This window comes from Lepisosteus oculatus, chromosome 4 (assembly GCF_040954835.1).
Source record: "Lepisosteus oculatus isolate fLepOcu1 chromosome 4, fLepOcu1.hap2, whole genome shotgun sequence".
Lineage (NCBI taxonomy): Eukaryota > Metazoa > Chordata > Actinopteri > Semionotiformes > Lepisosteidae > Lepisosteus > Lepisosteus oculatus.
The window spans coordinates 53,632,960-53,645,591 of NC_090699.1; the positions used below are offsets into that span (position 1 = coordinate 53,632,960).

Genomic DNA, 12,632 nt, shown 5'->3' on the forward strand with positions numbered 1-12,632 from the left:
CAAAGGATAGCGCCTTTTTACAGTATAGTGTCCCCGTCACTATACTGGGGCATTAGGACCCACATGGACTGCATGGTGAGCACCCCCTGCTGGCCCCACTAACACCTCTGTTGCGAGTTGTGAGTCTCAGGGTGATATGGCTGCTGCTATGTACTGTACGTACAGATAAAGGGAAAAAAAATAAAATGAGAGACCAATAGGGTCAGTGACTTTTCTTTAAAAAAAAAATAAACGCTGAATTCTGCCAGTATTTAAAATTAAGGAATTTCAAAAGCAGGAATTATACAAACACCAATGGGTAAAGATGTTTAATTAAAGCTAGTCCACAGGTCAGCTTGCAGCATGTAATGAAGATCTAAGGTGAGATCTAATAATGTATTGAGCTTGCACCTGTTACTGCCCTAGCAAGAAACCTATACCTCCCCTTTCTTTCCAGTCTGCTGAGAGTGCACCACATGGTTTTCTGCTATTGTTCTAACTTTGACAGTTTTATCACCTTGCTAATTCACTGTTACAAAAATAGGTTTTGAAAGGGTTTTGCAAGACTATATTTGTGGTAAATGAGGCAGGAAAGTATATTACCCAAGGCTAAAGTGCGGAACATTTCGTGGCAGGTATTCAAAGCATCCCAAGTTACACGTCGCCACACAGTGAGTTGGAATGGCAATGCATGCATCATGGGGGAAGACAGAAAATGCACATGGCTCTATAATAATAAAAAATGATGTGAAAGATTAAAAAAGAACTTCTGTCATCTTCAATTTAAACCCGACTTATCACCGGCTTCTGTTTAGACTATAAAATATTTCATTTACAAAGAGGAATGTGAATATCAGGAAAAAATAGGTCCGATGTATTATTTTGTAATAAGTGGCCTAGAAACAGAAATTCAGCCAATCAAAACCGCCCTAGCAAGAAAAAAAATAAATGTAACCATAAAAACAATGACAAACAACATCCATCCATTAATTTGCATTAAACATTAATTCGTATTCAAATATTTTTTGAGGAAAGTGACTCAGAATAACATTCAAGAACATAAATCTCACATGGTGCCCCTGCGTTTCTGGGATAGGCTCTGTGTTGCCATGACCCTTCTCCGGAACGAGCTGCTTTCTGACTTTGGATGAATGGAAGTGACCCACAGACAGGATTGTGATAAAACCTTGCTAAAGTTGGGGTTCTTGGCAGGAAATGAGGGAAGTTTTCATATACACAACTCCTCTGAACTGCACGAAATGTCAGGAAGCATCTTTCAAAAAATCTTCCTCCATGAAAATGAAATTGCAATATATTTTACTATTTTTATCATCTTGTTTGGTGTTATGTTCCCAAAGAACCCACGCTACCCTTATTTGTGCTTGTCACAAATGTTTAATCAAAACCTTTACTGGGAAAATAATCCTTTAATGAGGACAGTCTCATGGAATCTGGAGAGTACAGGCAGTTCTATATATAGAAGCAGCTATCTGTGATGATATATGGGATTGTATAAAAAATGAAAAATAATTATCTGCCTAAATTATTCATAGGTCAGAGTTTTTCATCAAAATGTAATTATCCATCACAAAAGTGAAGTTAAAAAAAGCATTTTACCACAGGAAAACCCCCAAAATTCAGGGACTTAAAAAAAAACATGTACAGTGCCTTGCGAAAGTATTCGGCCCCCTTGAACTTTTCAACCTTTTGCCACATTTCAGGCTTCAAACATAAAGATATAAATTTTTTATTTTATGTGAAGAATCACCAACAAGTGGGACACAATTGTGAAGTGGAACGAAATCTATTGGATTTTTGAAACTTTTTTAACTAATAAAAAAATGAAAAGTGGGGCGTGCAAAATTATTCGGCCCCCTTGCGTTAATACTTTGTAGAGCCACCTTTTGCTGCGATTACAGCTGCAAGTCGCTTGGGGTATGTCTCTATCAGTTTTGCACATCGAGAGACTGAAATTCTTGCCCATTCTTCCTTGCAAAACAGCTCGAGCTCAGTGAGGTTGGATGGAGAGCGTTTGTGAACAGCAGTTTTCAGCTCTTTCCACAGATTCTCGATTGGATTCAGGTCTGGACTTTGACTTGGCCATTCAAACACCTGGATACGTTTATTTGTGAACCATTCCTTTGTAGATTTTGCTGTATGTTTGGGATCATTGTCTTGTTGGAAGATAAATCTCCGTCCCAGTTTCAGGTCTTTTGCAGACTCCAACAGGTTTTCATCCAGAATGGTCCTGTATTTGGCTGCATCCATCTTCCCCTCAATTTTAACCATCTTCCCTGTCCCTGCTGAAGAAAAGCAGGCCCAAACCATGATGCTGCCACCACCATGTTTGACAGTGGGGATGGTGTGTTGAGGGTGATGAGCTGTGTTGCTTTTACGCCAAACATATCGTTTTGCATTGTGGCCAAAAAGTTCGATTTTGGTTTCATCTGACCAGAGCACCTTCTTCCACATGTTTGGGGTGTCTCCCAGGTGGCTTGTGGCAAACTTTAGACGAGACTTTTTATGGATATCTTTGAGAAATGGCTTTCTTCTTGCCACTCTTCCATAAAGGCCAGATTTGTGCAGTGTAAGACTGATTGTTGTCCTATGGACAGACTCTCCCACCTCAGCTGTAGTTCTCTGCAGTTCATCCAGAGTGATCATGGGCCTCTTGGCTGCATCTCTGATCAGTCTTCTCCTTGTCTGAGCTGAAAGTTTAGAGGGACGGCCAGGTCTTGGTAGATTTGCAGTGGTCTGATACTCCTTCCATTTCAAGATGATCGCTTGCACAGTGCTCCTTGGGATGTTTGAAGCTTGGGAAATCTTTTTGTATCCAAATCCGGCTTTAAACTTCTCCACAACAGTATTACGGACCTGCCTGGTGTGTTCCTTGGTCTTCATGATGCTCTCTGCGCTTTCAACAGAACCTTGAGACTATCACAGAGCAGGTGCATTTATACAGAGACTTGATTACACACAGGTGGATTCTATTTATCACCATCAGTCATTTAGGACAACATTGGATCATTCAGAGATCCTCGCTGAACTTCTGGAGTGAGTTTGCTGCACTGAAAGTAAAGGGGCCGAATAATTTTGCACGCCCCACTTTTCATTTTTTTATTAGTTAAAAAAGTTTCAAAAATCCAATAGATTTCGTTCCACTTCACAATTGTGTCCCACTTGTTGGTGATTCTTCACATAAAATAAAAAATTTATATCTTTATGTTTGAAGCCTGAAATGTGGCAAAAGGTTGAAAAGTTCAAGGGGGCCGAATACTTTCGCAAGGCACTGTATCTAGGTGAGATGGGATGATAGACTCAGACAAGATGGCAGCTACTATCTGAACTACATCCCCCCGAAAGATGTGTGGAATGACCTGCCACCCTCAGTCCCCTGACTTTAGTCAGTCATTATGTCATTTGAGAGAACTTCTGCAAACATACTGCAGGAAGAAGGAGCAAGAGAGAGGGAAGAATTATACCAGTCAACAAACCATGGGACTGTGGAACCTATGTGTTTTTGTACTGTTGGGAAATCAAGAGTTTCAGAGAGAAACTTTGTTTTAGAAGAGTTTTTTGGAATGAGTTTTGAAGGAGTTTTAGAAGGAAACTCTCAGTCTCTTGGTCCACTTACTTGAGAGAGGGATTAAATATATCCTGTCAGTAGCAATAAAATAAATAATAAATAAAAGATAATAAAAGAGCACTTATTTTTACCTTTTGACTGCATTTATGTCTGTTTCTCTGCAACCCAGCTATTTAGCTCTGAGGGCACACCTTGCATGTCACACACAGTGACAATATAAAACAATATAGACAGAATTTCAGCAGATCACCTCCAAAGTGTTTCAAAATTGTTTCTGCATAGAGTAAGAAAAGCACTGAGTGAGAAATGTTGGGCAATGCAAAATGTCTAAGATTACGACACAATAGTACTGTATATTAATGTTATATTAATGACTTAAAACATTTAAATTTTTAAATCTTCCATCCTTCCTATAAAAGGCAAGACACTCCTGTCATCAATGTCATGTGGCCCTCAGTTATTCATTATCTCATGTCAACCTGCCCAATAAATGTTTGGCCCAACCAAGCCCAATAAATCTCTCTCACTCTTGTAAGGACAGGTCGTTTACTATTTTGTTCTGCTTAACAATCTGGAAATGCACAAAACAGCAAAGAGGGAGGGAAGCAGTATTTCCTCATTTTCTTATATATGTGACACTAAGCAACACGCCACACTCCGATTATAGTCCAGCTTTCAACCGGCAAAGTTTCAGCTTTAAAGAGAGAAACATAAACTTAAGGATGGAAACTCAGTAATAATGTAATGCTATAAGAATTTGCATGACAACAGTGTGCTAAACTAAAGCATAAAAATGAGAGGTTTTCAATGTATCCAACTCCGATAAATGTCATAGACAAAGAGATAACACACACTGAGCATCAAAAGAAACATATAACATATAACTACAACAAATTCATAAAGTTTTTATCTGGAAAATGACAATCCTTTTGTTGCAGATGACCTGACATTTTATTGAGCAGCCATGACATGACATCAACTATGTCCTCAACAGGAGGTCTACTGTGAACGTCATGGGCTATTAGTGGCTGTGACCCCACTGGACGAAATAAAAGCTGTACATCTGCAATGCCCCTTTCCTCTCAAAGAGCCTAGAGCTTGGCCATGTTTAATAGTCTCAGAGACATAATAAAGATTCACATGTTGTCCTGGATCTTCCCATAAATGCTCAATGAGTCTCAACTCTGGTGAAGCATAAATGTCACGTGTCATCTTGCCATTATTACAGAGTGTGATGAGGGTGTCCACTGCCCTGAAATGTCATGTCAGGATGAATCCATAAAAACTGCCATAGTTTCACAAGTGAGGTCCCAGGACTTCATCAATGTAGTATTGTGCAGTTAGATTGTCATCAATGACTACAAATAGAGTTCTGCAGAGACTACTGATCCAATTCATCACACCTTAAACTTCCTCAGTTATTGGCATGTTACACATAACAATTAAAGTATTGTTTGCATTTCTATGCAAAACTCACCCATGACCAATAGGGTGGTCTACACCACACTTAAAGTCATCGCCAAAGACAACTTGGATACCTTGCTGGGGAGTCCTGAGGTGTTGCTCCAACACACCAAATACACATTTACAAGCAGGTTTTCTTGATGAGTGGGGCATATTAGTTCCAAATTCAGTTTTTCTTTTCACCATGCTTGATATTCAACTGGTTAAATTACCATACAACCTGTGCCAAATCAACACCCTCATCTAGTGACACTAATACAATTTAATCAATTTTCAAAATAAGCATACATTATTTTTCTAAAAGCATGCCTGCATAATAACACTAAGTGTTTTTGATGTGCTGTATGATTTGCATTTTTGCATATGCTGTATGAAATATAATGAAATGTTTAAAAGAGCATCTATAATACTAAATTAATACCTTCTAACTGTAAGAACGGAATCAAACCAAAAGATACTGCTGACATTGATTTTGCTGCATAGCTACACTACATTTGTTAGTAGCAAATAACTTGAAAAAGTGTGTAAGAGTTCTGTTGTGCTAAAAAGAGTAAAATTACTATCCCCCCTTATACTCCTGTTGTAAAAGCAAATACCCAGAAACTAGGCCAAGTAACTCTAACTGTATTCCAGCACCTCAAGGAAATTGGTTCTGTATACCTTTGCACTGTCTGTGATGTTACATTTCTTTGGTTTCAGTTTCTATAGACCAGTGATTCCCAACCCTGGTTCTAGAGGAATGCTGTGTCTTTTAGTTTTTGCTTCAGTTGAGCTCTTAATCAAAGGCTCATTGATTTCAGTCTCCTGTTTGGGGGCATATTTGTAAATTTGTCTTGAGCTCTTAAAAGGACAGTTGGGATTTGAAAATGGTATCCAATTTCTTAGTCACTCTGGCATGTTGCCTGACCTGCCACCAGCAGGACCTCTGGAGAAGGAAAAACTCTCACTGTGGTTGTGTCTGATACAGCGTCATTCCCAGCTGTGTATGTTCATCAACTATCAATCATCATCAATTGATCAACTAGTAAAAGCTGTTTAGTCAGAAATAACAGCAAGCAAGTTGAGGAAAGGCTACATAAATTTCTGTATGCTGACGTTGTTGAAAACAGCTTGGTATATTTGAAATTCAGGACTGCCCAAAGTAACAAGTTAATAAAAATGTCTAAACAAGCAAAGAGATCAATAAATCAATTAGTACTGGAGATTTAGAGCTCATCTGGAATAGAAACTAGCAGATGCCTCCAGTACTAGGGTTGGGAAACACTGCTGTAGAATGCACATCTAGTATTTGAAAAAAGATTTGTGCCCACTTTTTGAATCACAAGGCCGATAGATAATAATTTCTCAAATTAATTTAATCAGCATTGTATTTACTTAGTAGCAACCCTTCAAACAGATCCAATCCATTGTGAGGAGCTAATCTACTTTAGAAGATCAACTGCAAATGAAACAGAGGCTCTGCCCCTTTACAGTACCTTTATGTAGCTGGACAGCTGTGGGTACACCCTGTGTACACCCAGCATAACGGACAGGAAGGTTCTGTGAGGGAAGGCTGTCGTGACAACGTGCGTGACCTCCGGGAAGGAGAAGATCTTGTATCCAAACTTCTCGTAAAGCCGCAAAAGCTCTTCAGAGGGCTTCACCTCTCCCTCGCTCAGGATGCTGCCCACAGCACACCGGCATTTCTCAGCAGGCACCTGAAATGCACAGGGTGACACCATGACCACACTGGTTAACCACAAAACACGGCCTGCAATGCCCAGAGGCCATCAGAGACCAAATGTGACGTGGGTTGGACAAAGAGGTACTAAGTGCATCAAAGTTTTTTTTAAACTTTTATATCTTTTCTAACATGCCCTTTTATCAAATCACTTCAAGCCAATGTCATTACCTTGCTTTTGTCAATGCCTCTGATGTCAAGGGGCTTTCAAGATTGTGAAAGGAGCACTGAATTTCAAAAGTGTGTTCCTGCATACTTGTTAATACAGATAAGGGCAATAGGCTTGTAGATGATCAATACTCTCTATAACCTATGTTTTCAGCAAAACCCTAGTTTGTACCCTGTCCATTTTAAAACATCTCACATGTCATTAGGCATATAAACCAAAGCACTGGACAAAATACCAATGTGACTGTAAAACATCAGGATTAAATAAATATGAACATCTTGCTTCCTTCCTACAAAGATAAGATTCTAACAAAGAGTTATACTTTTCCACTGAAGGATGTGAAGGCTTTTGAAATAAGCTACATTTTGTCCGAATGAACTTAAACCTTAGCTGACAGTCAGATCTGATTTATGTTTTCCTGAGCTATATGAATTACTTAAGTGGATGGTTTGAAATACGCAGTAAAAGATCAAAATTAAAGGTGTTTGTTTTGGTTGCTACTCGCTCTTCAGCTCTTATTGTGACTTTTTTTTGTGATGACCTTTTCACTATGATTAGTGTTTGCTGATTAGAACAGTTTTAAAACAAACAGGATCGGGTAGAGGCAACAGTTCAAGCCAGGATGGCCAAACAATTAGAGGCGCCATGAAACAAGTGTGAAAGAGAATCTTTGTGGCAGGGAGTTATTTCTGAACCTCGTGTGGCTCCTGGCGATATCTTAAAACTTAAGACAGGGAGCAAAGACGAAGATTGCAAATCATTTCAACACACCTGTAACATTGTCGACCCTTTTTTAAGAGAGGGAAGAGCTAAAAGTCATGCTGAAGTAAATGTTTAAAAGACAAACTTCGAATGCTGCCATTTAAAGAAGTTGTTCCTTCTTCCCTATTTTTTTTGAGGGAGGAGTAAAGAAAACCGTCTACGCTGAGCTGCTTTCATGAAAAGTGAAGTTGTCAGCAGATGGTATTTAGTCTTCTACGTGCCAAAGCTCTGACAGGCTCTAAGCAGCCTGCTCAGAAGATACACAGACTAATTGCTGTCCCTATCACTCTCTTATGTTCAGGGGTATGCCTTTTCAAGCTGCTCTCTCCAGAAATGTTTTGTCACTTGAGGGTTTTTTCTTTCTTCTTCAATCCTACACTGTTTCTCACTTGTTAAGAAGCACTATTGCCTTTCAATTATTGTGATTATCCCTGTTTACATTGTTGTATATCATTACAGTAAATTTATTTCCCCGTGTCAATCTTGAAGCATAGTATCATGCTAGCCTGATATCCTGTCATTGTATTTGTAAGTCCCACTATTAGAGAAACCAACCAGGAAGGAGTACATAGTAGAAGGATTAATATCCCCTAATTTACCTTATTTTTATATACGTCAATAAATTACAGTTCTTTTAAATTCAAGGAATAGAGTGCAGAGTATATCATGGTTTATATTCACTTAGAACAAGTTAACTTCCTGCATCAATTTAAATCACAAAGCATCCCCCCCTCCCAAAAAGAGCCACCATATGGATAAACTCAAACGCTCTGTCAACAGAGGTGACAATGTGCAATCTGGAACCCCCAGCTGCTGCTTATTCCCCTCTGTGAGAGCGTTTGTCAGATCTACCTCTGAAAGACTAAGAAGCAGTAAGAAAAAGTGTCCAGCAGTGCAAAATCATAATGCAGGAGAGACAGTTTAGTTTCAGGCGTATGGCAGCAAGAGCAGTGCAACCAGAATGCAACCAGGAATCTGGAATTCCTAACATGAAGAACATTAAAGAACGTAACAAAGAAGGGGGTAAAGAATAGTGCAACAAACAAGGCACAATGTATTATCATATACAGTAATATTACATTTTACCACTCAATATGTGAAATGAATCACATGCTATAATCCTACCCTGCAGCTCAAATCAATCACTTTCTCCACCAAAAGAGGCATCTAGTCCTACGTGAATAGTAGCCATTTTCAAGAAGACCTGCAGTAAGACGGTGATGACTTAGCTATGTAATAAAACTTTCGAATTCCATTTTACATTTGTAACTATCCAAAGCTCTCAACCTTTGGGTAGGTGAGGATAGGGACGTACTGTAGATCGACCGGAAAACTGAGAGCTTCATCTGAAAACTCAGCTCCCGCTTCACCACCAGGGTTCGGTACAGTGTCCGCATTGCTACAGTTGCCTCACTAATCGGCTGGTCAATCCCCTCAATGTCCACCCGTAAACAAGACCCTGAGCTATTTACACTCCTCCACTTGGGGCAGCTGTTCCTCCCTCACCTGGAGAGAGCAACCCACTCTTTTCTGTTCTCTCATGGGAGAGGACAATGACCTCAGATTTGGAGGTGCTGACCCTCATCTCAACCGCTTCACACTCAGCTGTGTACCTCTCCAATGTGTGACAGAGATCACAATCAACGAGGTAAAGAGGACAACACCATCAGCAAACACCAGAGATGCAAACCTCGGATGCATGACTTGGATCCACTACAAGCCACGGCTGCATCTCCATATCGTGTCCATGAACAGGAGAGGAGACAAGACGCACCCTTTGGGGAGTCCGACACCCATTTTGAATGGGTCTGATTTAACAGAGGGGATCGTGCGATTGACGTGAGCAGATTTGTGCAGCAGCTGCAGAAATACGGACACTGTACCAAACCATGGTGAAGTAGTGGCTGAGTATTTAGACCAAGCTTTTGGTGTTCTGCTCAACCTATTACTTTCCTTGCTAATGGTCATGAGCTTTGAGTAATGACCAAAAGAATGAAATGGTGGGTACAACAGAAATTAGGTTTCTGCATAGTCTGCCCAGGGCTGCTGGGCTGACTTTCCATGACAAGGTGAGGAGCTCGGCTGTCCCAGAGGACCTTGGAGTAGAGTCACTGCTCATCCAGATCTAGAGGAGGCAGTTTGAGGTGGTGCAGGCATCTGGAAAGGATACACCCCAGGCGAGGTATACTGGGCACTTCCCACTGGGAAGAGATCCCAGTGCAGACCCAGTACACACTGAAGGGATTCTATCTCCCTTCTCACCTGGGAATACCTGGAAGTACCCAAAGACTGTTGCTGGGGAAAGATCTCCTCAGCTTTTCCTCTGCGACCCTCACCAGGAGTAAGAGATTAGAAACTGATGATGATGAAGACGATGATGATGTTTAACTATAAGGAAAGCTATAAAGAAATACAGTAATCCATGTTTTCTATGTCTATTCCTTGACTGCACCGAGGATGTGCAGCGGTATTATTCGTCCAAACAAGACCTGCCACCTGGCCTTTGCCTCCAAACTAATAATAATGTTAGTTCTGAAACGTTCACAATCAAACTTGTCTATAATTTCCTTGTTCAGTGTTGTCTTCCTTTTTATGAAAGGGTGTTATGTTTGCAACTCTTTAATACGTATGTATAGCTCCCACCCTTGGTGACTATGATTATCATCCCTCAGTTCCTTAAGTGTGATTAAAAAGTAGCTTCGTTTTTAAGATGGTCTGGTCCCTTTAGTACCACTTTGTCAGTTATGCTAGAATCAACCTGGAGCATGTTTTCAAAATGGGAAGCACAGTGGTGCAGAGATTAACATTACTGCCTCACAGTGCTTTAGCCCTGGGTTTAATCCTGCACCTGAGGTGGAGTCTGCATACTCTCCCTGTGTTTGTGTGGGTTTCCTTTGGGTGCTCCAGTTGCCTCCCACAGTCCAAAGACATACTAGTAGGTTAATTGGCTTCTGGGAAAATTGGTCCTAGGTACAAGTATCTTTGTGTCTAGCCTGTGATGGACTGGTGTCCCCTCCAGGATGTACTTTGTGCCTGATTCTTGCTGGGATAGGCTTCGGTTCCCCTGAGACACTAAATTGGAAAATGCAGTTAGAAAAATGATTGATGGATATTTTTTAAACATTCTTTTGTAAAAACCTGCATATAATATTAATTGAGCACATTACTTCATACAATATACCATCTTCTAGGAAAAATCTAATATTATCTTCCAAAACTCTTTACTTAAACATTTAAAGCTGCATTATTTTTAGCCTGAGTTGTCGCTCTCTTGACAATTCTAATGTCTTATTTTCAGTTGCTCTTCCAGCATGATGGACTCTTTTTCTGTCTTTAAATCTTGGGAGACTGCTCTCTTACTTCTGTTTTTTAATTAAATTATTCTGTTAAACCATTAGATGATATTTTCCTACCCTTAAATTTAGTTTTGTGCCTTTTATATTACAGTATGTTCAACATTTTTCTGAAGTATAACTTTCTAAGAGGCTTCACCTCATTCCTCAATAGCGTGCTTTTCAAACTTATAAACCCTAATTCTAGGGTCATCCTTTAACTACCAACAGTATTACTGATTAACAGTTCCAGATTACAAATAACAAGGGCAGCACATTGGTCCAGTGGTTAGCATTGCTGCCTTCTGGCTCAGGGCCTTTCAATTCTAGACATGGGATGCTTCCTCTGTGGAGTTTGTATGTTCTCCCCATGTTTGCTTGGGTTTCCTCTGGGTTCATCCCACAGTCCAAAGACATTCTGCTAGGTCAATTGGCTTCTGATGTGAGTGTGCATGTTTGTGTCTGTGTGTGCCCTGTGAAGGACTGGCGTCCTGTCCAAGGATGGTCAAACCTTGACCCCTTGGCTTGCCAGAATGAAGCAGTTAGAATGTGGATGAAAAAACGGATCGATCAGGAAAAACAAGTGACTGGCTATTCTATCATCACTAGAATACCACAAGAATGAAAAGGTCCCTTTAAGTGCCTAACGCCTTTCCATTAATATGTGAAGCCATTTTAGATGTCTACTTTCTTTGCATATTGTTGCAGATTATAATTCTTTGGGACAGGACCTAAGAACCATGTTTCATGTTTTAGTTTGCATTAAACGTATAGAATATATATAGAATAAGTTTTTACTGATGCCAAATATCAAATGAAATTTAAAAAATGAAATTCAATAAAAAGAAAATATAAATAAAAGTATTTTTCCTTGATTTTTTAAAGTATTGTCAACCTTAATGTTCATAAAATAAAATGGTTAAAATGGTCTACAATTAATACTCAAAATACTTATTTTTTCCTAAATAAAAATAAATATTGTACTATTACTTAGGATTATTAAATTAGTTGTCAACTAGTTTAATTTAGTGTCTCTGGGACTCAACTGGAACATGTTACAGACCAAAACAAAAGTCTGTTTTGCTGAGCTTCGGTGAGTTGCACAGAAGCCAAAAGATGAGTGTTAAGAAGAGGCTTCAAGTCTTACCAAAGAAAGTGAGTAAATTGCAGGAAAGCTCATGTTGAAAGCCTTCTTTGATTCATCTCAGAGATAATTGGACTGCTAGCTCTCCAGTTGTTACTGAAGCGGTCTTCAAAATTAGAAAACAAGTCAGCTGCACAGCAGAAAACAAGACTGTGCACAACACAGACTGCATCCAAAATACCAAAGATTTATGTAAGCAATCATTTCAGGATGAAAACCCACAGGTAGCACTGTCCAATTAAATTTCAGGGGCGTCCTTTGGAATGTACTGCTAAAGTTTACCATCATTTTTTATTGTTATAGTTTCGTAAAACCATCAATTCACAAACCTTTAAGACATTATTTGCAGACATTTACAGACTGCCTTTACTCAGACTATGTTTTTGATTGCTAATAAAATACAAGACTGGTTGATGTTCTTGAGCCTCTTAATAGCTGCTGAAAAGTTTGGAAATTTCTCACTGAACATCACTTTA

The 12,632-nt window shown here is 39.5% G+C and overlaps 1 protein-coding gene across 2 annotated transcripts in view; it reads right to left on the reverse strand.

Annotated features, from left to right (window-relative positions):
- LOC102696702 (testis expressed 264, ER-phagy receptor) overlaps nucleotides 1–12,632 on the reverse strand; it is a 145,510-nt gene that overhangs the window by 108,816 nt on the left and 24,062 nt on the right. For both annotated transcript variants that reach the window (XM_015347378.2, XM_006630701.3), the window contains exon 2: nucleotides 6,505–6,726. In XM_015347378.2, coding sequence (XP_015202864.2) covers nucleotides 6,505–6,726 — 222 coding nt within the window. The remainder of the gene's footprint in view (nucleotides 1–6,504; nucleotides 6,727–12,632) is intronic.